Source organism: Trachypithecus francoisi, unplaced genomic scaffold (genome assembly GCF_009764315.1).
Source record: "Trachypithecus francoisi isolate TF-2019V2 unplaced genomic scaffold, Tfra_2.0 Lachesis_group12, whole genome shotgun sequence".
NCBI lineage: Eukaryota > Metazoa > Chordata > Mammalia > Primates > Cercopithecidae > Trachypithecus > Trachypithecus francoisi.
The window spans coordinates 79675092-79699704 of record NW_022681457.1 but is presented as its reverse complement, the minus strand read 5'-3'; the positions used below and the strand labels follow the sequence as shown (position 1 = coordinate 79699704).

Genomic DNA, 24613 nt, shown 5'->3' with positions numbered 1-24613 from the left:
CTAATTTTTTGTATTTTTAGTAGAGACGGGGTTTCACTGTGTTAGCCAGGATGGTCTCAATCTCCTGCCTGACCTCGTGATCCACCTGCCTCGGCCTCCCAAAGTGCTGGGATTACAGGCATGAGCCACCATGCCTGGCTTTTTTTTTTTTTTTTTGAGACAGAGTTTTGCTCTTGTTGCTCTGGAGTGCAATGGCACTATCACGGCTCACTGCAACCTCCGCCTCCCAGGTTCAAGTGATTCTTCTGCCTCAGCCTCCTGAGTAGCTGGGATTACAGGCATGCGCCACACCTGGCTATGTAATTTTAGTAGAGACGGGGTTTTTCCATGTTGGTCAGGCTGGTTTCGAAATCCCAACCTCAGGTGATCTACCCACCTCAGCCTCCCAAAGTGCTGGGATTATAGGCATGAGCCACTGTGCCCGGCCTACATATGTCGTAATGTATCTTTGACTACTTTCCCCCTGCAGGCTGCTGTCTTCGTGGTGCCTAACAAATGCTTGAATAGGCAGCTAATAACTGCAGGTTTCATATCTAGGCAGTAAAGCCCTCACCCTGGAGTACATACTTCAGCTCTGTCACATTTTAAAATACAAATAACAAGTTGGGACAAATTTGATATGTCTGAACCTGTTGTAAAGTTATCCTGGTGAAGTTGTTCCTGGAGGATTGCAGGACTCTGATGATGTAAACTTAGAATTGTGACCTCATTGCAGGCATCAACAGGAAATAGGTAAGGCATGGGCAGGAAGCCATAACTGGGGAAGAAGTTTCTGGGCCCAGAAGAAAATGTAGGTAGTCTTAGGGTTAGGTAGCAGCTGTCAGGAACTTGCCCCTGCCCATAAGATCTTAAAGGGCCTCCACTGGACTCTCACCAGACAGTTAGAACTTGTTTCCTCCTCCGTGTCAGCCAGCAAGAGGTGCTTAGGGGGCTGTGCCCAGCAGGACCTCACTGCCCAGCAAAACAGCAGGGGAGCCAAGTGGCCTAGATCTGCTGTGGAGTACCCACCAGTTTGCCTGCCTGTCTGCCCTCCTCTTCCCCTCATTCTCATCACTGACGTCTACCATTGGCTTGGAAATCAGAAACCCATATCCATCTAGATGGTAAACCATTATTAAGGAGTAACTATTTGTTTTATAGCTATTCATACTTAGTGGAACTTAAAGCTGGTAAAGTTTGAATTTAGGGGTAGCCCTGTCTATAGACTTTTTTTTTTTTTTAATATTTTTGTGTTTTTTTTGTTTTTTTTTTTTTTTTTTTGAGATGGAGTCTTGCTCTGTCACCCAGGCTGGAGTGCAGTGGCCGGCTCTCAGCTCACGGCAAGCTCCGCCTCCCGGGTTCACGCGCCATTCTCCTGTCTCAGCCTCCCGAGTAGCTGGGACTACAGGCACCTGCCTCGTCGCCCGGCTAGTTTTTTGTATTTTTTAGTAGAGACGGGGTTTCACCATATTAGCCAGGAGGGTCTCGATCTCCTGACCTCGTGATCCTCCCATCTCGGGCTCCCAAAGTGCTGGGATTACAGGCTTGAGCCACCGCGCCCGGCCAATGTTTTTGTGTTTTTTTGAGACAGAGTCTCACTCTGTCGCCCAGGCTGGAGGGCAGTGGCATAATCTCAACTGAATGCAACCTCCACCTCCTGGATTCCAGCGATTCTCCCACCTCCGCCTGGGGGGACCAGGCACAGTGTCTCACACCTGTAATCCCAGCACTTTAGGAGGCCAAGGTGGGGAGATTACCTGAGGCCAGGAGGTTGAGACCATCCTGGCCAACATGGTGAAACCCGGTCTCTACTAAAACTACAAAAATTATTGGGGCTTGGTGGCACATGCCTATAGTCCCAGCTACTTGGGAGGCTGAGGCAGAAGAATTGCTCGGACCCAGGAGGCGGAGGTTGCACCGAAACGAGATCACGCCACTGCCCTCCAGCCTGGGTGACAGAGCGAGACTCTGTCTCAGAAAAAAAGAAAAGAAAAAAGAAATGTATTTGGATTGAACAATGTTGTTTCATTGAAACTTTTACTTGCTCCTTGCAGATTGATTTTGATGATGTGGCTGCAATAAACCCAGAACTCTTACAGCTTCTTCCCTTACATCCAAAGGACAATCTGCCCCTGCAGGAAAATGTAACAATCCAGGTAGGTGCCTGTCATCTGGCTGCAGCCAGTACCCCAGAGGATTCACTTTGCTTATTGGCTCTTTGCTGATTGATTGTCTGGCATTTTAGCATAGTACATGGGCCCAGGATAGGCCCTTGAGAATTGATAAGAGCCATATATTGTGACAATTTGATTTGTTTTTCAGAAACAAAAACGGAGATCCGTCAACTCCAAAATTCCTGCTCCAAAAGAAAGTAAGTGGATTTCTACTAGCTTACTGTCATGGAATTTGTGTCAGGAATTATGTTTCTAGGACTCAAGAGTTGTGGAAGCTCCTCTTTTGCAGATGGTTTCTATGTGGGCGGAGTCCTGCCTAGGTTCCAAGCTTCTTTCTCTATGAGGAAGAATCCAACCTACAGCTATCAGGCCAACCTTTAAGAGACCTGGTGCATTTAGGAAATTTGCTGCCTGGCCTGGAAACCTTTTCTGTATAATCCAGAGCCTGATGCTAAGGAGAGTGGGAATCAGCCATTGGTAGGCCTGTTTTCTTCCCTCAGGGCTCAGCCTCCTCAGGGGAACAGTATGCCCTGGAAAGAGGCTTTGAAAAAGGGAGACACTAGGTCTGTGGGTTGTTTAGAAGTACAGTTGGTGGCACTATAGAGAGGGATGGCTGGGGCTGGAGAGAATAACAGCATTGCCTCGTGGTCTAGGAAGTTGTGCTCTCTCTGCAGAAGTAGTCTGTGAAAACCTACTTTGACAACATGATAGACTGTGACTCTAGGGGGTAAGCTTCCCAAAAGATCCAGCTTAAAGCCAACTGTACCTTGAAGGCTGGTGACCTGCACAGCTCTCCAGGTCTAGGGGTCATCATTGCCCTCAAATATCCAGCTACCTCAGAGACTCCCAGAATACGTGGCTGAAGCTTCAGGTTCTGGGGGCCCTGAGTGGAGGGTGGTGCCATTGCAAGCTTGGGCCTGACTGTTGTGGTGCTGGCCCTTTCTTGCTGGGTGTACCATAAGGGCATGCAGGAGAGTTGGGACTCGCAGCAGTCCCATTCCGTGTTCATGTCCTCAAAGGATATTGCCACAACTTTTTGTTTTTTGTTTTTCAAAGGCAGGGTCTCACTTGGTTGTCCATGCTGGAATACCATGATATGATCGTAGCTCACTGTAGTCTTGAACTCCTGGGCTCAGGCAATCCTCCCACCTCAGCCTCCCATGTAGCTGGGACTACAGGTGTGCCTCATCACACCTGGCTAATTTTTTTTTTTTTTTTTTTTGTAGAGACAAGGTCTCACTATATTGCCTGGGCTGGTCTCAAACTCCTGGCCTCAAGTGATCCTCCTGCTTCAGCCTCCCAAAGTGCCAGGATTGCAGGCGTGAGCCACCATGCCCAGCCAATAGCTTTTTTTTTTTTTTTAGGATGGGGTCTCACTTTGTTACCTAAGCTGGTCTTGAACTCCTAGCTTCAAGCAATCCTCCTGCCTCAGCCTCCCAAAGTGCTGGGACTACAGGCACACACCACCATGCCCAGCTACACAGCTCATTTCAATCGAAATTAAAAAAAAGTCTTTAAGGCCCTGAGTAGTGGCTCATGCCTGTAATCCCAGCACTTTGGGGGGCCAAGGTGGGCAGATCACCTGAGGTCAGGTGTTTCAGACGAGCCTGGTCAACATGGTGAAACCCTGTCTTTATTAAAAATACAAAAAACTGGCCAGGTGCGGTGTGGCTCACGCCTGTAATCCCAGCACTTTAGGAGGCCTAGGCGGGTGGATCACCTGAGGTCAGGAGTTTGAGACCAGCCTGGCCAACATGGTGAAACCCCTGTCTCTACTAAAAATACAAAAATTAGCCAGGCGTGGTGGCAGGCACCTGTAATCCCAGCTACTCAGGAAGCTGAGGCAAGAGAATCGTTTGAGCCTGGGGGGTGGAGGTTGCAGTGAGTGGAGATCGTGCTACTATACTCCAGCCTGGGCGACAGAGCGAGACTCGGTCTTAAAAAAAAAAAAAAAATTACAGATCATTTGGGGCTAGATGTAATGGCTCACACCTGTAAGCCCAGTGCTTTGGGAGGTTGAGGCAGGAAGATGGCTTGAACCTAGGAGTTTGAGACCAGCCTGGGCAACATAGCAAGACCCAATCTTATTATGAAAATAAAAAATAAAATAAAATCATTAGGGAAACAGGAAGATTGTAAAAATTCAAGATATGGATTATATACAGCCATCAGCTTGAACTTAAAATACTCAGAAACTCGATAGAAGTTGGTTTTGGCAGAGGTTGCAGCGAGCCAAGATTGCACCACTGCACTCCAGCCTGGCTGACAGTGTGAAACTCTGTCTCAAGAAAGAGATGGGCTGGGCGTGGTGGTTCACGCCTGTAATCCCAGCACTTTGGGAGGCTGAGGCGGGTGGATCACAAGGTCAAGAGATCAAGACCATCCTGGCCAACATGGTGAAACCCCATCTCTACTAAAAAAAAAAAAATACAAAAATTAGCTGGGTGTGGTGGCACATGCCTGTAGTCCCAGCTACTCAGGAGGCTGAGGAAGGGGAATTGCTTGAACCCGGGAGGCGGAGGTTGCAGTGAGCCGAGATTGTACTACTGCACTCCAGCCTGGGCAACAAGAGCGAAACTCCTCAAAAAAAAAAAAAGTAATAATAATACTTTTTCTCAAGGACTTAGATTAGGTCTCTCTCTCTCCAGAAATGTTTTCAAGATAGCTATAGGTCCCTGTACTTACTCAAGACAGATGCTCTTTGTGGGAGATATCCCTGCCCTCAGGATCTCCTGGATTTGCACAATGTGGACAAACGGTTTTGGGGGTACTGGTTCTTAGTCTAATTTTTCCTTTCTAAGGAATATGGGAAGTTGGTGAGCCCCTTTCCTGGTGGCTGGGACCTATTTCACCTTGTACAAAAACTTGGAGGTTTGCCCCTGACCACCCTCCAGATCATGCAGCACTGACTGGCTACTGCTCTCGGTTCTCCAGGTCTTCGAACTCGCTCCACTCGCATGTCCACTGTCTCAGAGCTTCGCGTCACTGCTCAGGAGAATGACATGGAGGTGGAGCTGCCTGCAGCTGCAAACCCCCGCAAGCAGTTTTCAGTTCCTCGTGAGTAACGAAAGTGCCCCGCACCTGCCATGGTTGAGGCCCTGAAGCACATTGCTTGGTCCCTGTGCTAGAATATCCTGAGATTCGTCCATTCCCCCAGCTTCAGAACTGGTCTGCTCCTGCCCTACCAACACGGCTTTCTTATTTGGAAATCATCTCTTTTTTAAAAAACTTAATTGAAACCTTACACACACATACACACAGACATGTACACATAGCATTGAGTATATAGTTCTGTGAATTTTCGTAAACTGAACACACTTAATGTATCTAACATGATCAGATCATTACCAGTACTTCAAAGCACCTGAGTTCAAGCCTTGTTTCTCACATGCGGGCATGTTTTCCTGTGGCCATGGAATCAGTCTTTCACAAGAGGTGAAAGACTGGGCAGAAGCCCTCTGACATAGTTGAGGAGTCTAAGGTCTAAGTACACATAGCATTGAGTTCAGTGAATTTTCATAAACAGAACTGACTCGTAACTAACATGATCAGAGCATTACCAGAACTTCAAAAGTCCCTGTTGGGCACATTTCCAGCTCCTAATCCCCTCAAGGGTACCCATAATCCTGACTTCTAATAGCATTAATTAGCTTTTTTTCTTTCTGTATTTTTTTTTTTTTTTTTTTTTTTTTTTGAGGCGGAGTCTCGCTCTGTCGCCTGGACTGGAGTGCAGTGGCCGGATCTCAGCTCACTGCAAGCTCCATCTCCCAGGTTTACGCCATTCTCCTGCCTCAGCCTCCGAGTAGCTGGGACTACAGGCGCCGCCACCTCGCCCGGCTAGTTTTGTATTTTTAGTAGAGGCGGGGTTTCACCGTGTTAGCCAGGATGGTCTTGATCTCCTGACCTCGTGATCCGCCCGTCTCGGCCTCCCAAAGTGCTGGGATTACAGGCTTGAGCCACCGCGCCCGGCCTTTCTGTATTTTTTTATTTATTTATTGAGACGGAGTCTCACTCTGTCATCCAGGCTGGAGTGCAATGGCATGATCTTGGCTTACCGCAACTTCCACCTCCTAGGTTCAACCAATTCTCTCACCTCAGCCTCTTGAGTAGCTGGGATTACAGGCATGTGCCACTATGCCCGGCTAATTTTTGTATGTCTAGTAGAGATGGGGTATTGCCATGTTGGCCAGGCTGGTCTCGAACTCCTGGCCTCAAGTGATCCGCCCACCTTGGCCTCCTAAAGTGCTGCGATTACAGGCGTGAGCCACTGTGCTCAGCCCTCTGTTTGTACTTGGTTTTTCTTTTGAGTTTTGCTCTCGTTGCCCAGGCTGGAGTGCAATGACTCAATCTTGGCTCACCTCAATCTCCGCCTCCCGGGTTCCAGCGATTCTCCTGCCTCAGCCTCCCAAGTAGCTGGGATTACAGGCATGTGCCACCATGCCCGGCTAATTTTGTCTTTTTAGTAGAGACGGGATTTCTCCATGTTGGTCAGGCTGGTCTCAAACTCCCGACCTCATGTGATCCGCCTGCCTTGGCCTCCCAAAGTTCTGGGATTACAGGTGTGAGCCACTGCACCTGGCCCTCTTTTTATACTTTTTTTTTTTTTTTGAGACAGAGTCTTGCTCCATCACCCAGGCTGGAGTGCTGTGGCTTGATCTCGGCTCACTGCAACCTCCGCCTCCCGGGTTCAAGCAATTCCCCTGCCTCAGCCTCCCGAGTAGCTGGGACTACAGGCGTGTGCCACCACACCCAGCTAATTTTTGTATTTTTAATAGAGACGGGGTTTCATCATATTGGCCAGGCTGATCTCAAACTCCTGACTTCGTGATCTGCCCGCCTCAGCCTCGCAAAGTGCTGGGATTACAGGTGTAAGCCACTGCGCCCGGCCCTTTTTTGTACTTTATATAAATTGAATTTTTTTTTTTTTTTTGAGATGGAGTCTCGCTCTGTCACCCAGGCTAGAGTGCAGTGGCGCAATCTCAGCTTACTATGAGCTCCGCCTCCCGGGTTCATGCCATTCTCCTGCCTCAGCCTCCCGAGTAGCTGGGACTACAGGCACCCACCACCATGCCCGGCTAATTTTTCTGTATTTTTTTAGTAGAGACGGGGTTTCACAGTGTTAGCCAGGATGGTCTCGATCTCCTGACCTCGTTATCCACCCGCCTCGGCCTCCCAGCTGGGATTACAGGCGTAAGCCACCGCACCCGGCCTATATAAATTAAATTAAAAATTTTTTTTTTTTTTTTGAGACGGAGTCTCTGTTGCCCAGGCTGGAATGCAGTGGCGTGATCTCGGCTCACTGCAAGCTCTGCCTCCCGGGTTTGCACAATTTTAAATTTTTTAAGTGAGTCAGATGAGGTGTGGAAAATTAGTAAATATAAATAAAAATTTTTAATATAAATTGTCAGTCTTTAATAGATTATATAAAGTAGATGCAAATTTTGTAAGACACACAACCATTACACTTTACATGTATCAAATTCAGCTCTAATAGGATGAAAGTAAATGAATGGGTCATGACCAAGTATGGGAAGTAATGAGGTGTTGTGGATTGGACCTTTCTGTGTTGAATCAATCTGGTTAGTTGTTTCCCCAGTTCCCCGTCACCCTAGCTTTTCAGTCTTTGCTCCTGTTAACCACCTGGGTTCCTGAGGCTTGGGAGAAGTCAGAAAGGCCTGGCTTTTCTCCCTAAGACCAGACCTGGCCTGGCCTGAGAACCCATGCTTGAGTGAAGTCTAAAGAGTTCATGTTGGCGGGGCATGGTGGCTCAAGCCTGTAATCCCAGCACTTTGGGAGGCCGAGGCGGGCGGATCACGAGGTCAGGAGATCGAGACCATCCTGGCTAACCCGGCGAAACCCCGTCTCTACTAAAAAAAATACAAAAAACTAGCCGGGCAAGGTGGCGGGCGCCTGTAGTCCCAGCTACTCGGGAGGCTGAGGCAGGAGAATGGTGTGAACCCGGGAGGCGGAGCTTGCAGTGAGCTGAGATCCGGCCACTGCACTCCAGCCCGGGCGACAGAGCGAGACTCCGTCTCAAAAAAAAAAAAAAAAAAAAGAGTTCATGTCCTCAGAGGCTTTTCCCTTCATATCAAAGCCCATACTGAACTGTTCACATACCCTTTAAGATATTTTGACCCCAGGAGCCAGCCCTTGCAGAAAACGTGGTCAGGGTGAGAGTGTGGGCTGAGGTGAAGGGAAAAGTACAAGCTCTGCACATACTGTAAGAGCCTTGCTGGCCGGGCGTGGTGGCTCAAGCCTGTAATCCCAGCACTTTGGGAGGCCGAGACGGGCGGATCACGAGGTCAGGAGATCGAGACCATCCTGGCTAACATGGTGAAACCCCGTCTCTACTAAAAATACAAAAAATTAGGCCGGCGCGGTGGCTCAAGCCTGTAATCCCAGCACTTTGGGAGGCCGAGACGGGCGGATCACGAGGTCAGGAGATCGAGACCATCCTGGCGAACACGGTGAAACCCCGTCTCTACTAAAAATACAAAAAAAAAACTAGCCGGGCAAGGTGGCGGGCGCCTGTAGTCCCAGCTACTCGGGAGGCTGAGGCAGGAGAATGGCGTAAACCCGGGAGGCGGAGCTTGCAGTGAGCTGAGATCTGGCCACTGCACTCCAGTCCGGGCGACAGAGCGAGACTCCTCCTCAAAAAAAAAAAAAAAAAAAAAAATTAGCCGGGCGAGGTGGCGGGCGCCTGTAGTCCCAGCTACTCGGGAGGCTGAGGCAGGAGAATGGCGTGAACCTGGGAGGCGGAGCTTGCAGTGAGCTGGGATCCGGCCACTGCACTCCAGCCCGGGCGACAGAGCGAGACTCCGTCTCAAAAAAAAAAAAAAGCCTTGCTGAGCACGCAGGTCACTCTCCCGGCCCATAACCAGGGCCATGGGCTCAGGTGAGATGCCTGTGGTATACCTGCCTGCTTCTCCAGTGACTCTTATTCCCCTACAGCTGCCCACCCTAGGCCTTCCTGCCCCACAGTGGCTGAAATACCGTTGAGGATGGTCAGCGAGGAGATGGAAGAGCAAGTCCATTCCATCCGAGGCAGCTCTTCTGCAAACCCTGTGAACTCAGGTAGACACACTGAGCTGTCTGCTGTTCTGTTTCTAGTGAGGCACAGATAGTTAACATCCTATCCTAAACCTGGCTTACCTTGGCACCTGAGTTCAAGCCCTGTTTGTCACATGGGGGCATGTTTTCCTTTGGCCATGGAATCAGTCTTTCATTATCAAGACAAAACAAGAACTGTCCCACCTCTGTGGTTGTTGAGAAAGTAGCCAAGATGCTTAGGGAAAGCTTGGGTTAGAACTGGAGTACAGTTATCACTATTTGACTTCACACTGGCCAGGCCACTACTTTGTGGACTTGTCCATCCCGAGTCACATCTATTACTTCTTTTTGCATATAGTGATTTAAGAGTAAGAATCTAGAGAAGGCCTCTCCCTGGGAAAGGCCCAGTACTCAGTAAATAGCCAGAAAAGAGTAGGCTGGCTTAGACTAGTAACAGAGTGGGCTTCCTTTTTTTTTTTTTTAATGTTTTTGTAGTTCGGAGGAAATCATGTATTGTGAAGGAAGTGGAAAAAATGAAGAACAAGCGAGAAGAGAAGAAGGCCCAGAACTCTGAAATGAGAATGAAACGAGCTCAGGTACCTTTCTTGGGAGGCTAGGGCAAGGTTTTTGGACAGGTGTCCTTAACCGAAGCCCTACACGCAGTCGAGATACAGTTGGGCCCCAGCATTTCTGAGGCTCCAGTTCTTGAGGCCCCAATTCTTTTTTTTTTTGAGACAGTCTTGCTCTGTTGCCCAGGCTGGAGTGCAGTGGTGTGATCTCGGCTCACTGCAACCTCCGCCTCTGAGTTCAAGTGATTCTTGTGCCTCAGCCTCCCAAGTAGCTGGGATTACAGGCGTGTGCCAGCTACTTTTTTGTATTTTTAGTAGAGACAGAGTTTCGCTATTTTGCCCAGGCTGGTCTGGAATTCTTGGCCTTCCAGAGTGCTGGGATTGTAGGCATAAGCCATTGCACCTGGCCTCTGAGGCTCCAATTCTGATATCCTGGAAATTTAACTGGTTTATCAGGATTCAGAGAACAAGTAATTCAGAAATGTTTCTGAAGGTCTTCAGATGAGGAATATTTCATGCAGATTGTCTAGTAAGCAAGCCCATCACATGCTCACATGGCAGGATGGCCAGAGGGGCTGCAGGGCATAATTGGTCTGCTTTCTCCCACCCTCCCCCGAGTTGTACGTATTTGGAGGGTAGGGACTGCAGTACAGTCCCCTTACTTGGGTTCATTGCTTCTAGGTAGCCCAGTCTGCTGCTGTGCCTCCTAAAATGTGGAACTGGCCCTAGTCCCAGTTTCTAGCATGCTTTGGTGTATGCTTAGGCCCCTCTGCCAGTCTCTTCCCCAGTGCTTTGTACCTGGCTTCTCAACCTACAGCCAGGGCGGGGACTTTGACAACTGTGAAGGGTGGTGAGCAAAGAGCTATTGCTGCTACCGCATAGGGATCTGAGAGCACTTATATCTTAACAGTCTGCCCTTTTTCACTCTCGTCTCAAACCAGGAGTATGACAGTAGTTTTCCAAACGGGGAATTTGCCCGAATGATTAAAGAATTTCGGGCTACTTTGGAATGTCATCCACTTACTATGACTGATCCTGTAAGTACATCTAAAGAACTTCTCTTTCTTGAATAAGTGTACAATTGAGGGATAGAAAACTTCTCTTTACAGGAATGAGGGCATGCAGGAATCTTTACTCACTTTGAGCGTTTTATTTTTTTGCGATGGGGTCTCACTCTCACGCAGGCTGGAGTGCAGTGGTGTGATCGTGAATACTGCAACTTCCACTTCCCTGGGCTTGAGTGATCCTACCTCAGCCTCCCAGGTAGCTGGGACCACAGATGCATTCCACCGCACCCTGCTGATTTTTTGTATTTTTGGCAGATGAGGGTTTCACTACGTTGCCCAGGCCAACCTCGAACCTCTGGGTTCAAGCGATCTGCCCGCCTCGACTTCCCAAAGTGCTGGGATTACAGGTGTAAGCCTGGAAGAGGCTATTTTATTTTTTGAGATGGAGTCTCACTCTATCGCCCAGGTTGGAGTACAATGGCATGATCTTGGCTCACTGCAGCCTCCGCCTCCCGGGTTCAAGCAATTCTCCTGCCTCAGCCTCCCCATTAGCTGGGATTACAGGCATGTGCCACCAAGTCCAGCTAATTTTTGTATTTTTAGTAGAGATGGGGTTTTACCATGTGGATCAGGCTGGTTTCGAACTCCTGACCTCATGATCTGCCCACCTTGGCCTCCCCAAAGTTCTGGAATTACAGGCGTGAGCCAATGTGTCCAGCCGAGGTTATTTTTTAATATCCTTTGGTGGGCTGAAGCTAATGAGGCCCGCATGGGAGGGGTCTGATCTTTACAAACTGGGTTCTACTCCCACTACCATAGGTTGGCTAGATTCCTGCATTAGTAAGAATCATGAAAGTAGTGCTGAAACTCCTGTAGACAGCAGAGTGAGAAAAATGGGAACAAAATCCAGTGCTCTCATTTTGTGCTCTGCAGTATCTAATGGAGGATGCAGGGGTCCTAGTGTTAGACCTTGTCCTCTGACTGGGCCAGACATGGGATCGGAAGGGGTGGAAGTTCTGGACAAGCTTGCTTTTGAAATTGCTCTGACCCTTTGCTGTTGGTTGCCTCCTCTCATCCACTTGCAGATCGAAGAGCACAGAATATGTGTCTGTGTTAGGAAACGCCCACTGAATAAGCAAGGTAAGTCCTGTTCAGTCAGGAAGAGGCTTCAGACTGACTAAGGGGCCTTCTGTTTCCAGGGAGCACCCCCTAAAATACTCTCCTTCTGCAGAATTGGCCAAGAAAGAAATTGATGTGATTTCCATTCCTAGTAAGTGTCTCCTCTTGGTACATGAACCCAAGTTGAAAGTGGACTTAACAAAGTATCTGGAGAACCAAGCATTCTGCTTTGACTTTGCATTTGATGAAACAGCTTCGAATGAAGTTGTCTACAGGTTAGTCCCTTGCATCCATTTTTCCCTCCTTGTGCCCTTCCATACCCTTTTTGTTGTGGGACATGGTGGTAATACTACTCACAGACATGCTACATTCTGAGGCTCTTCCTCGCCTGTGTGTTTTCTTTGGGTCATACCCTTTGGCAGCTTAGTGGCCCATCCTTGAGTGGATCCTGAATAATGAGGTATTACCCGTTATGCGCTGAGGCAGGGCTGGCCAGGCTCCAGGGGTTCTTCCTGTGCCTTATGCAGCCATCCCATTGTCCACTGGGATCTGCTCTGCTGCTTTTTTTTTTTTTTTGAGACAGAATTTCACTTTTGTTGCCCAGACTGGAATGCAGGGGCACAATCTCGGCTCACTGCAACCTCTGCCTCCCAGGTTCCAGCAATTCTCCTGCCTCAGCCTCCTGAGTAGCTAGGATTACAGGTGCCCACCATCACACCTGGCTAATTTTGTGTTTTTAGTAAAGACAGGGTTTCACCCTGTTGGTCAGGCTGGTCTCGAACTCCTGACCTCAGGTGATCTGTTCGCTTTGGCCTCCCAAAGTGCTGGGATTACAGGCGTGAGCCACTGCGCCTGGCCCCGGATCTGCTCTTTCTAATACAGCACCCAATACCCTCATAGGGATATTTATTTTATTTTTATTTATTTATTTTTTGAGACGGGGTCTCAATCAGTTTGTCACCCAGGCTGGAGTGCAGTGGCGAGATCTCAGCTCACTGCAACCCCCGCCTCCCGGGTTTAAGCAATTCTCCTGCCCCAGCCTCCCAAGTAGTTGGGATTACAGGCAAGCACCACCATACCTGGCTAATTTCTTGTATTTTTAGTACAGACAGTTTCACCATGTTGGTCAGGCTGGTCTCAAACTCCTGAGCTCAGGTGATCCACACACTTTGGCCTCCCAAAGTTCTGGGATTACAGGCGTGAGCCACCATGCCCAGCCAGTAGTGTCTCTTCTGCTGGAATTTGGATGCTGAGCTTAGGCTTTCATCCTTTGTCTCCAGGGTCAGAGGAAAGGTTGGATGACTTAGAGTATGGGCCATCAGCTTGCTCCTGGGTAGTCAGCCCAGGGATCCCCCAACCCCCATCCCACTGCCAGTTTGCTAGGAGTATTTAGATTTGTAAGTGGGGTTGGGGTCAGGTGGGACCACTGAGGCAGGACAGCAGTGCTATTCTTAGAAGGAGGAATCGACCCTGAGAACTCTGCAGTGGAAGGGTGGCAGGACGTGTTCCAAGGAGCACATTTTGGGAAAAGATACAAATACTCTACTCCTCTTCTAGGTTCACAGCAAGGCCACTGGTACAGACAATCTTTGAAGGTGGAAAAGCAACTTGTTTTGCATATGGCCAGACAGGAAGTGGCAAGACACATGTGAGTATTGAGGCCTGGCAGGGAAAGAGCGTTTCCATTGTGCATCCCTGGCTCCCTATAAAAGGAGACCATGAGTTTCTTAAGAAAGGCCCCGGCCAGGCGCGGTGGCTCAAGCCTGTAATCCCAGCACTTTCAGAGGCCGAGACGGGCGGATCACAAGGTCAGGAGATCGAGACCATCCTGGCTAACCCGGTGAAACCCTGTCTCTACTTAAAAAATACAAAAAACTAGCCGGGCGAGGTGGCGGGCGCCTGTAGTCCCAGCTACTCGGGAGGCTGAGGCAGGAGAATGGCATAAACCCGGGAGGCAGAGCTTGCAGTGAGCTGAGATCCGGCCACTGCACTCCAGCCTGGGCGACACAGTGATACTGCCACCATCTCAAAAAAAAAAAAAAAAAAAGGCCCCTTGTTACAGGTGCCCCATCACCAGATAGCCTTGCCATGTCAGACACAGGGAGGGGCTTTAGGTCCAGCCTTCTGGCTTTGTTGTGGCCCATTGTGCTGATGGGCCAGTAGTGCTCTGCCCTAGGCCAACGGCCCTTTTCCATGGTTGTCTACCCCTTCCCTTTGCAGACTATGGGTGGAGACCTCTCTGGGAAAGCCCAGAATGCATCCAAAGGGATTTACGCCATGGCCTGTAAGTACTATGTACTGCTGCTTCAGGGTTGGGCACCAAAAGGCAGTTGTTTGCTTAGCAAGGTTCTCTCCCTCAGCCCGGGACGTCTTCCTCCTGAAGAATCAACCCTGCTACCGGAAACTGGGCTTGGAAGTCTATGTGACATTCTTCGAGATCTACAATGGGAAGGTAGCTGGTGGGAAGCCCCTTGTTTACACTGTTGGGACCTAGCACATTTTAAAACCTTGAAGTTGGCTAGAAGTTGAAGCCAAAAACCTATTAGCTGTCAAGCCACTGATGGGCCACTCTGCCCTGGCATGCACATGTAGGGGGTTTCATCTGATGGTGAGATGGCACCTAAGTTCAACAAATATGGCAAGAATACTCCTCAGGGCCCCCTCAGAGGTGCCAGGTTTGCCTGTGTGTGTCCTGACCTCCCTCAGCCTATTTCCTTCATCCCTTCTTCCCTGATTGTGCACCTTCAGTCTCATATTCTTTCCCTTCCCGCACCCCCAAATATCTCTCTCCACCCCTCTCTGTATGCACTGTGTGCTTCTACAGAGTTGCTTTCCCTAGAGTGGGATCTAGATAATAAAAATAGCTAATATTTATCATTAATAAGATATTAGGGACTGGGCGTGGTGACTCACGCCTATAATCCCAGCACTTTGGGAGGCCGTGGCAGGCAAGTCACCTGAGGTCAGGAGTTTGAGACCAGCCTGGCCAACATGGTGAAACCCCATCTCTACTAAAAACACACAACAAATTAGCTGGGCATGGATGTGGGCACCTGTAATCCCAGCTACTCAGGAAGCTGAGGCAGGAGAATCGCTTGAACCCAGGAGGCAGAGCTTGTGCCACTGCACTCCAGCCTGGGTGACAAGAGCTAAACTCCATCTCAAAATAATAATAACAAGATATTAGGAGCTATGTGCTATTCTAAGCGCTATCTGTCTCGGCTTTACAGATGAGATGCAAGGCTAGAGTGGTTATTAACTTGCCCAGGCTCACACAGCTAGTAAGGTACCAGAGTCACAGCAAACTGAGGCAGTTTGGCTCAGATCCCAAGTATATTGTCCTCTGCTAGGCTGACATCCATCATCTCATGTTCTCTGCCTTTCCTGCTGCTGGCTCTTGTCTGAGCTGGGCAGGCTCTGTAGGAGGGAGCAGTCGGGTAGGGTGCCTGGTGCCCAGTGGCCTTAGCCTCATTCCCCCTGCCTGGCACAGCTGTTTGACCTGCTCAACAAGAAGGCCAAGCTGCGTGTGCTGGAGGACGGCAAGCAACAGGTGCAAGTGGTGGGGCTGCAGGAGCACCTGGTTAACTCTGCTGATGACGTCATTAAGATGCTCGACATGGGCAGCGCCTGCAGGTCAGAGTCCTGGTGCGGGGGAAGGAGCGACCTTCTCATGTCTGGTTCATGAGTAAAGTCTAACTGAGCACATTTCTGTTTACACAGAGTGCTGCTTTGCCCAGTTTGGTAAGGGCTGCGAAGGCCTCTGCTTTATAGGGTCTCTATAAGACATATGACCCCAGGGCCAGAGGCTAATCAGAACCAAGTCAGGTCGAGTACAGTGGCTCACACCTATAATCTCAGCAGTTTGGGAAAATGAAGCAAGAGGATCACTTCAGGCCAGGAGTTCGAGGTTGCAGTGAGCTATGATCGCACCACTGCACTCCAGTCTGCATGGCACAGCGAGACTCTCAAAAAAATAAAAAAAACAAGTCAAAGTGTTACCCCAAAGTCATGCTTCCTGGCTTCTCTGGGTTCCTCCTTGCTCTTCCCTCCCTTTGTGGTGGAAGTCAGGAGCTCTGGGTCTGTTCTGGGCTGGAAGTAATGGGTTCATACCCCCTCCGCACAGAAGTAGGGGAGCACTTTCCACTAGGGCTGTGGGTATTGGTACAGTGGAGCGCTAGGCAGCTATGGAGGCCCAGGGAGGGGGCTGCCCTCTACAGGGTCCTCAAGTTGTGGCAGGTGGTTCATGACAGCTTCCCCCTTCCCTGTGGGCCCTTTGTAGCAGAGGCAATTTATCCTTCCCCATGTCCTTCTAGGGCTCCAGGTCTGGCAAAGGACTGGATTCCCTAGTCCAGAATCCAGTACTAATTTGGCTGCCAGGAAGATGTATTAGGTCCAGAGCTGGAGGGAGAATTGCTACCCAGGGAGGGCAAGATGGAAGCCTGGGACAGGAAGACACAGGATTTCTTCGCCTCCTAACCTGTGTCCTTCCCTTCCTAGAGAACGTCTGTGGACTTGGGTGCCATGGGGGCTGGTGACCACAGAATCTCATAACCTTTCTTTACCACAGAACCTCTGGGCAGACATTTGCCAACTCCAATTCCTCCCGCTCCCACGCCTGCTTCCAGATTCTTCTTCGAGCTAAAGGGAGAATGCATGGCAAGTTCTCTTTGGTAGATCTGGCAGGGAATGAGCGAGGTGCAGACACTTCCAGTGCTGACCGGCAGACCCGCATGGAGGGTGCAGAAATCAACAAGAGTCTCTTAGCCCTGAAGGTAGTGGGGCAGCTAGAGCTGGTTGGCCGGGAGAGCTGCTGGGAAGGGATGGGGAGGGGTCAGTGCAAGGAAAGAAGGGACCTCAGTTGTTCCTGCTGCCCCCACAGGAGTGCATCAGGGCCCTGGGACAGAACAAGGCTCACACCCCGTTCCGTGAGAGCAAGCTGACACAGGTGCTGAGGGACTCCTTCATTGGGGAGAACTCTAGGACTTGCATGGTGAGTAGGGTCACTTTGAAGGTGATGGTGCAAGAGGAGACAGAGTTGCCTTCCACAGAGACACTTAGTCCTGTCCCTGGGCAGGAAGCTCAGCACTGCCGGCTGCCTGCGTTTCCAGGCTCTACTGTGACTGAGCTTCCAGATCCTGCTTTAATGCACCAGCCTCCTCGTGGCCTAACCAAGTGGGGAGGAAGGGATCTATTCCCTTTAAGATGTGTAGATGCAGCTCTTGCTTTGGGAGAGGTCATTCCTCCATTACCGGATGAAAAAGGGGTTCCAGAATTCAGAAGATGGGCCTTTGGGTCAGCAGGAGAGGGAAGTCCTTGTTCCTTCCATGAACCCTCAGGTTCATTGGCTCCCAGCCTAGAAAACAGAAATAGCCTGGATCATAAAGCTGTGTTCTTGAATGACTTCCTCTTCCCTGTTTTATCCCCAAGCCCTTGTATGTGAGATCTGCCATCCTTCCCTCAAGAGAATATTCTCCCCTACCCTCTGGGTAGGGGCCTTTTCATAAGGAAGGTGGGATTTTCTGACTAAGCTCGAAACCCTGTACCTCAGACATTATCCCTTGGCCTAAGGAAACTGAAGTTTCCAGTAGAAGCCGCAGAGCTTTAAGATAGGACCTTGGGCCGGGCGCGGTGGCTCACGCCTGTAATCCTAGCACTTTGGGAGGCCGAGGTGGGCGGATCACAAGGTCAGGAGATCGAGACCATCCTGGCTAATGTGGTGAAACCCCGTCTCTACTAAAAAATACAAAAATTAGCCGGGTGTGGTAGCAGGCACCTGTAGTCCCAGCTACTCAGGAGGCTGAGGCAGGAGAATGGCATGAACTCGGAAGGCAGAGCTTGCAGTGAGCCAAGATCGCACCACTGCACTCTGGTCTGGGCAACAGAGTGAGACTCCGTCTCAAAAAAAAAAAAAAGAAAGAAAGAAAAGATAGGACCTTGGTAGCAAGACTGTCTCAGTAAAGGAATAATGAAGCGAAAGATAATTAGATGTGTCTTTGAAAGTAGGAAACCAAAGTCTGAGGCATCTTAATTTGCAATGCCCATGGGGCAAGTGGCCTAGCGCAGCACAATGCTAAATGAGCCCTCCCATCAATACCATGTGGGTCTCTGAAGCTTAAAGAAACTCTCCGAGTGGAGGCCCCTCGGGGGCAGGCTATCTAGCATCCTCACTGTGCCTCTCAGCCTTTAATCACCCATCCCTCTTTTGCAGATTGCCACAATCTCACCGGGCATAAGCTCCTGTGAATATACTTTAAACACACTGAGATATGCAGACAGGTACTAGTACCTACAGCTAGGTGGGATGGGGAACAGGACTGGGCAAGGGAAGGGCAGTGATGAGAGGGGAGGAGGCTCTGGAGCCTCGGGGCCTACTGTATACTCCTCTGTGACTCCTGAACCTGAGACTTGGGAGTTCAGCCATGAAGCTAGGTCTGTCCCAGTCCTCTCTGGGCCCTGCTGGGGAGTCAGCAGGGTGAGGGGCTTTTCCAGTCCAGCTTTAGTTTACTCTCTCCTGGCTGAAGGCAAGGTTGCCATTCCATTCCCTTGGAGCCTCAAGCCTTGAAGCCTGGGTGGTACCGCGCTCCTGTGGTGAGTACCAAGGAGGCTGCTGTGGGATCTGAGACCTCCTTCTTTCCTCAGGGTCAAGGAGCTGAGCCCCCACAGTGGGCCCAGTGGAGAGCAGTTGATTCAAATGGAAACAGAAGAGATGGAGGCCTGCTCTAATGGGGCGCTGATTCCAGGCAATGTAAGGACCAGGATGGGGCCAAGCAAGACAGAAGTGTGGCCTGCTGAGGTGGCAACTGATCACACAATTGTCTTTCTTTTTGGCCCTCTCAGTTATCCAAGGAAGAGGAGGAACTGTCTTCCCAGATGTCCAGCTTTAACGAAGCCATGACTCAGATCAGGGAGCTGGAGGAGAGGGCAGTGGAAGAGCTCAAGGAGATCATTCAGGTAGGCAGCTGGCCCTGGCCAGAGAACTGGATGCAGCACAGCCCTCAGTGTGTTCCGTACCATTCCCAGAACATGACCCAGGTCTTGTTCCCACAGGTGTTCTCATTGGGGTAGCAAGAAGCAGCCCTCTACACCAGCACTCTTTAATGCTTTGCCTATTAACCCAGCTGTTCTTCTAATTATCACAACCCCTTCTGCAGGTTGGCACACCTAGGCTTTTTGACATCACACTAATCAGAGCCAGTCTCTCCTGCATGCTCCTGATAGAGGATTTGAAGGGTGATCCATATGCAGGGATTTTCTCTTATTTTTTTTTGGTGAATGTTGCAACTCTTGTGCTGGATCCAAGGGCCAAAAAACATGAAGTATAAGTAATAGGCCCTAAGGGTGTGACTTGAGATCAATCCTGTCTCTTCCATTAACAAGCTGATTTCCTTGTGAAAGTCATTTAGGCTCACTGGGCCTCAGTTTTTGCATCTCTGAAATGGTCAAGGTAGGATGGTTGTATTTGAGGGTTCAGTAATAGGCTTATAAAGCATTAGCACAGTACCCAGTGTGTGGCCAGGGTTTAGTAAGTGGTAGGTGCCCCTGCTACTGTAATCCCTACTGTGGAAGAGGAAGTGACTGGGAGGCAGGAATTTACATCCTAATTGTGGGGCACTCAGAGGATTGCAGAGCAGAAAGGAAGAACTAGGGGCAGGTGTAACTGAGGAGGGACTGTGAAGTGTAAGTGCTCAGGCCTGTCCTCCCCTTCCTGGAGTGCTCAGGGGTACAGAGTTTTGTAAGCACATGGCACTTTCAGGATGAATGAGAGGCTCACTGTGGTCAAAGCAAAAGGAATGAACAGGTGATGGAGGGTAATTAAGGCTGTGGACAGGTCAACAGGCATCTGATGCTAAAGAGCCTTCTAGGCCGGGCGCGGTGGCTCAAGCCTGTAATCCCAGCACTTTGGGAGGCCGAGACGGGCGGATCACGAGGTCAGGAGATCGAGACCATCCTGGCTAACACGGTGAAACCCCGTCTCTACTAAAAATACAAAAAAACTAGCCGGGCGAGGTGGCGGGCGCCTGTAGTCCCAGCTACTCCGGAGGCTGAGGCAGGAGAATGGCGTAAACCCAGGAGGCGGAGCTTGCAGTGAGCTGAGATCCGGCCACTGCACTCCAGCCCGGGCGAAAGAGCAAGACTCCGTCTCAAAAAAAAAAAAAAAAAAAAAAAAAAGAGCCTTCTAGATGTTCACAGGCCTGGACTGCATCATGAGGACAGTGGAAGCCTTTGGAGGGTGTTTGCGCAGAGTGGTGACATGGGCATGTCAGAGCTTTAGATATATCATATGGTCACCATGTGGAGCCTGGTTTGGGAGCTTGGGAAAAGCAAAAGTAGAGGCAGTTAGGAGATTGTTGGAAAGGGTTCAAGAAAAACTAGTGCCAGCCAGGCACGGTGGCTCATGCTTGTAATCCCAACACCTTGGGAGGCCGAGGCAGGTGGATCATGAGGTCAGGAGTTCGAGACCAGCCCGGCCAACATGGTGAAACCCCGTGTCTACTAAAAATACAAAAAACTAGCCAAGTGTGGTGGTGGGTGCCTGTAATCCCAGCTACTTGGGAGGCTGAGGCAGGAGAATTACTTGAACCCAAGAGGTGGAGGTTGCAGTGAGCCGAGATTGCACCACTGCACTCTAGCCTGGGTGACAGAGCAAGACTCCATCTCGGGGAAAAAAAAAAAAGAGAAACTAGTGCCTAGACCAAGCTGTGTCCGTGTTCATGGGATTGGAATGAGGGCATGAGATTCACGAACCATTTAGATATACAAGCATCAAAATCTTAAAAGGTACCCCCCAAAATACGTACTCTCTCTATATATATGTTTTTGTTTTTGAGAGAATCTCACTCTGTCACCCAGACTGGAGTTTAGTGGTGCAATCTTGGCTCACTGCAGCCTCCGCCTCCTGGGTTCAAGCGATTCTCCTGCCTCAGCCTCCTGAGTACCTGGGATTACAGGTGCTTGCCACCATGCCCGTCTAATTTTTCGTTTTTTTTTTTTTTGAGACGGAGTCTCGCTCTGTCACCCAGGCTGGAGTGCAGTGGCCGGATCTCAGCTCACTGCAAGCTCCGCCTCTCGGGTTCATGCCATTCTCCTGCCTCAGCCTCCCGAGTAGCTGGGACTACAGGCACCCGCCACCACGCCCAGCTAATTTTTTGTATTTTTTAGTAGAGACAGGGTTTCACCGTGTTAGCCAGGATGGTCTCAATCTCCTGACCTTGTGATCCACCCGTCTCGGCCTCCCAAAGTGCTGGGATTACAGGCTTGAGGCACCGTGTCCGGCCATTTTTCGTATTTTTAGTAGAGATGGGGTTTTATCATGTTGGCCAGGCTGGTCTTGAACTCCTGACTTCAAGTGATCTGCCTGCTTCAGCCTCCCAAAGTGCTGGGATTACGAGTGTGAGCCACCATGCTCAGCCTATTATCTGGTTGTTTTATGTTTGCTTGTTTTGGGGTTGGGGGTGGAATGCAATGGCATGATCATGGCTCTCCGCAACCTCCACCTCCCAGGTTCAAACAATTCTCCTGCCTCAGCCTCCCAAGTAACTGGGATTACAGGCATGTGCCACTACGCCCAGCTAAATTTTATATTTTTAGTAGAGACAGGGTTTCTCCATGTTGGTCGGGCTGGTCTCGAACTCCCAACCTCAGGTGATCCACCCACCTCGACCTCCCAAAGTGCTGGGATTACAGGCGTGAGCCACCACGCCCGGCCGTATATTTATTATTTAAAAAGAATCAGGTGATCAGGCAGGCGATCACCTGAGGTCAAGTGTTCGAGACCAGCCTGGCCAACATGGTGAAACCCCATCTCTACTAAAAATACAAAAATTAGCCAGGCGTAGTGGCAGGTGCCTGTAATCCCAGCTACTTGGGAGGCTGAGGCAGAAGAATCACTTGAGCCCAGGAGGCAAAGGTTGTAGTGAGCTGAGATAGTGCCACTGCACTCCAGCCTGGGCGACAGAGCAAGACTGTCTCAAAAATAAAATAAAATAATCATCTGGCCAGGTGCAGTGGGTCATGCCTGTAATCTCAACACTTTGGGAGGTCAAGGAAGGAAGATCACTTGAGCCCAGGAGTTCGAGACCAGCCTGGGCAACATGGCCCCATCTCTACAAAAAATAAAAATAAATAAATATCCCAAAGGTGGTGTGAGCAGCAAAAATTCTAATAAAAAGAACCATTTAGGGAGCAGAATTGGGGAGGATTTGGTGACAAGTAGGGTGAAAGAATAAAGTCACTCGGACTGGGCATGGTGGCTTACACCTGTAATCCCAGCACTTTGGGAGGCCGAGGCGGGTGGATCACAAGGTCAGGAGATCAAGACCATCCTGGCCAACATGGTGAAACCCCATCTCTACTAAAATAAAATTAGCTGGGCGTGGTGGCGCGCACCTGTAGTCCCAGCTACTTGGGAGGCTGAGGCAGGGGAATCGCTTGAACCCGGGAGGCGGAGGTTGCAATGAGCCAAGATCGCGCCACTCCACTCTAGCCTGGCAACAGAGCAAGACTCTGTCTCAAAGAAAAAAAAAAAATTAGCTGGGTGTGGTGGCGTGCACCTGTAGTCCCAGCTACTTGGAGGCTGAGATAGGAGAATCGCTTAAACTTGGGAGGTGGAGGTTGCAGTGAGCCAGGATTGCACGCCACTTCACTCCAGCCTAGGTGACAAAGTGAGACTCCATCTCAAAAAATAAAATAAAATCACTCAAATTTGTAGCTTGGGCATCAGCACCAATGATGTTATTCGTTTGATATAAGAGATGGGGATAAGCTTGGGGTAGGAGGCCGGGAATGTTTCCTCAGGCCTGTAATCCCAGCACTTTGGGAGGCTGAGGCTGGTGGATCACCTGAGGTTGGGAGTTCGAGACCAGCCTGGCCAACATGGAGAAACCCCCGTCTCTACTAAAAATACAGAATTAGCCGGGCGTGGTGGCACATGCCTGTAATCCCAGCTACTTGGGAGGCTGACGCAGGAGAATCCCTTAAACTCAGGGAGTGGAGGTTGTGGTGATCTGAGATCGCACCATTGCACTCCAGTCTGGGCAACAGGAGCGAAACTCCGTCTCAAAGAAAAAAAGAAAGAAAGAAAAAAACAAGCTTGGGGTAGGAAGAGGGTGAATTCAAGCTCAAGATTTCCTTGGGAAGAGGGTGCACAGGCAGGGTATGGGTCATGGACCAGAGGTAAGGCATCTTGCTCAGGTGTCTGCATTGCAGTTGTTAGGACCCAGGAATGATTTGCTAAATGGTTATTGAACTGACAAGGTCCTCCCTGTGTTGTAGCAAGGACCAGACTGGCTTGAGCTCTCTGAGATGACTGAGCAGCCGGACTATGACCTAGAGACCTTTGTGAACAAAGCGGAATTTGCTCTGGCCCAGCAAGCCAAGCATTTCTCAGCCCTGCAAGGTGAGTGTGGCTGGATGGGGTGCAGGTGGACGATGGTGGCCTCTGCTGGCTCTTGGGCAGCTGCAAGTGATAGCAGCTCTGCCTGGAGTGAATGGGGGCTCCTCAGACTCTCACTAACCCCATATGTACCACTACCCCTTTCTTCCAGATGTCATCAAGGCCTTGCGCCTGGCCATGCAGCTGGAAGAGCAGGCTAGCAGACAAATAAGCAGCAAGAAACGGCCCCAGTGATGACTGCAAATAAAGATCTGTTTGCTTTGACACCCAGCCTCTTCCCTGGCCCTCCCCAGAGAATTTTGGGCACCTGGTGGGTCTAGGCAGGGTCTGAGCTGGGACAGGTTCTGGTAAACGCCACGTATGGGGGCATCTGGGCCCAAGGCAGCTGGGGAGGGGTCAGAGTGACATGGAACACTCCTTTTCTTTTCCTCAGTTGTCGCCCTCGTGGGAGGAAGGAGCGCTTAGTTACTCTTTTGTGTTGCCCTTCTTTCCATCAAGGGGAATGTTCTCAGCATAGAGCTTTCTCCACAGCATCCTGCCTGTGTGGACTGGCTGCTAATGGAGAGCTCCCTGGGGTTGTCCTGGCTCTGGGGAGAGAGAAGGAGCCTTTAGTCCAGCTATCTGCTGGCTCTAAACCTTCTACACCTTTGGTCCGAGCACTGAATGTCTTGTACTTCAAAAAAATGTTTGAGATGACTTTCTACCTTACTGTCTTCCTAGAGATCCAAGAGGATCCCTACTGTTTTCCATTTTATGTGTTTATACATTGTATGTAACAATAAAGAGAAAAAAATAAATTAGCTGTTTAAGTGTGTGGAAAGGGCCTGGGATGTGTCTGGGCCTTCCGGGACTAAGGACATGACTGTACCTTTGGCCTGGGGTAGTACTAATTCTGTACTCCAGGAGGCCATATCCATGCCTACAATTCCAATGACAAGCTGAAGACTCCTGTGACTTGTTTGATGTCTATGAGATGCTTACTAGGCCTGGGAACAGGAACTCTAAGTAGAAGGAAGATGGCTGCCAGGCGTGGTGGCCCACGCCTATAATCCCAGCACTTTGGAAGGCTAAGGTGGGCAGATCTCGAGGTAAGGAGTTCGAGACCAGCCTGGCCAATGTGGTGAAACCCCATCTCTACTAAAAATACAAAAATTAGCCGGGTATAGTGCATGGTGGTGCACCTATAGTTCTAGCTATTCAGGAGGCTGAGGCAGGAGAATCGCTGGAACCCAGGAGGCAGAGGTTGCAGTGAGCTGAGATGGTGCCATCGCACTCCAGCCTAGGGAACAAGAGCAAGACTCATCTCAAAAAACAGAAACAAAA

General features: G+C 50.0%; 1 protein-coding gene across 5 annotated transcripts in view; it reads left to right on the top strand.

Annotated features, from left to right (window-relative positions):
- KIF2C (kinesin family member 2C) overlaps positions 1 to 24110 on the top strand; it is a 28173-nt gene extending 4063 nt beyond the window's left edge. The window contains exons 1-20 of one of the 5 annotated variants that reach the window (XM_033226676.1): positions 722 to 1103; positions 2034 to 2135; positions 2302 to 2350; positions 5088 to 5210; positions 9105 to 9227; positions 9699 to 9799; positions 10714 to 10809; positions 11865 to 11919; positions 12011 to 12173; positions 13456 to 13546; positions 14119 to 14182; positions 14259 to 14350; positions 15389 to 15531; positions 16466 to 16670; positions 16778 to 16888; positions 18107 to 18174; positions 18538 to 18643; positions 18736 to 18849; positions 23170 to 23293; positions 23442 to 24091. In XM_033226676.1, coding sequence (XP_033082567.1) covers positions 1101 to 1103; positions 2034 to 2135; positions 2302 to 2350; positions 5088 to 5210; positions 9105 to 9227; positions 9699 to 9799; positions 10714 to 10809; positions 11865 to 11919; positions 12011 to 12173; positions 13456 to 13546; positions 14119 to 14182; positions 14259 to 14350; positions 15389 to 15531; positions 16466 to 16670; positions 16778 to 16888; positions 18107 to 18174; positions 18538 to 18643; positions 18736 to 18849; positions 23170 to 23293; positions 23442 to 23524 — 2016 coding nt within the window. In that variant the 5' untranslated portion in view covers positions 722 to 1100 and the 3' untranslated portion in view covers positions 23525 to 24091. Of the gene's footprint in view, positions 1 to 721; positions 1104 to 2033; positions 2136 to 2301; positions 2351 to 5087; positions 5211 to 9104; positions 9228 to 9698; positions 9800 to 10713; positions 10810 to 11864; positions 11920 to 12010; positions 12174 to 13455; positions 13547 to 14118; positions 14183 to 14258; positions 14351 to 15388; positions 15532 to 16465; positions 16671 to 16777; positions 16889 to 18106; positions 18175 to 18537; positions 18644 to 18735; positions 18850 to 23169; positions 23294 to 23441 lie in introns of those variants that run through there. The other 4 variants (XM_033226678.1, XM_033226673.1, XM_033226677.1 and 1 more) reach the window with 4 other exon arrangements.
- Positions 24111 to 24613: the final 503 nt, after the last annotated feature.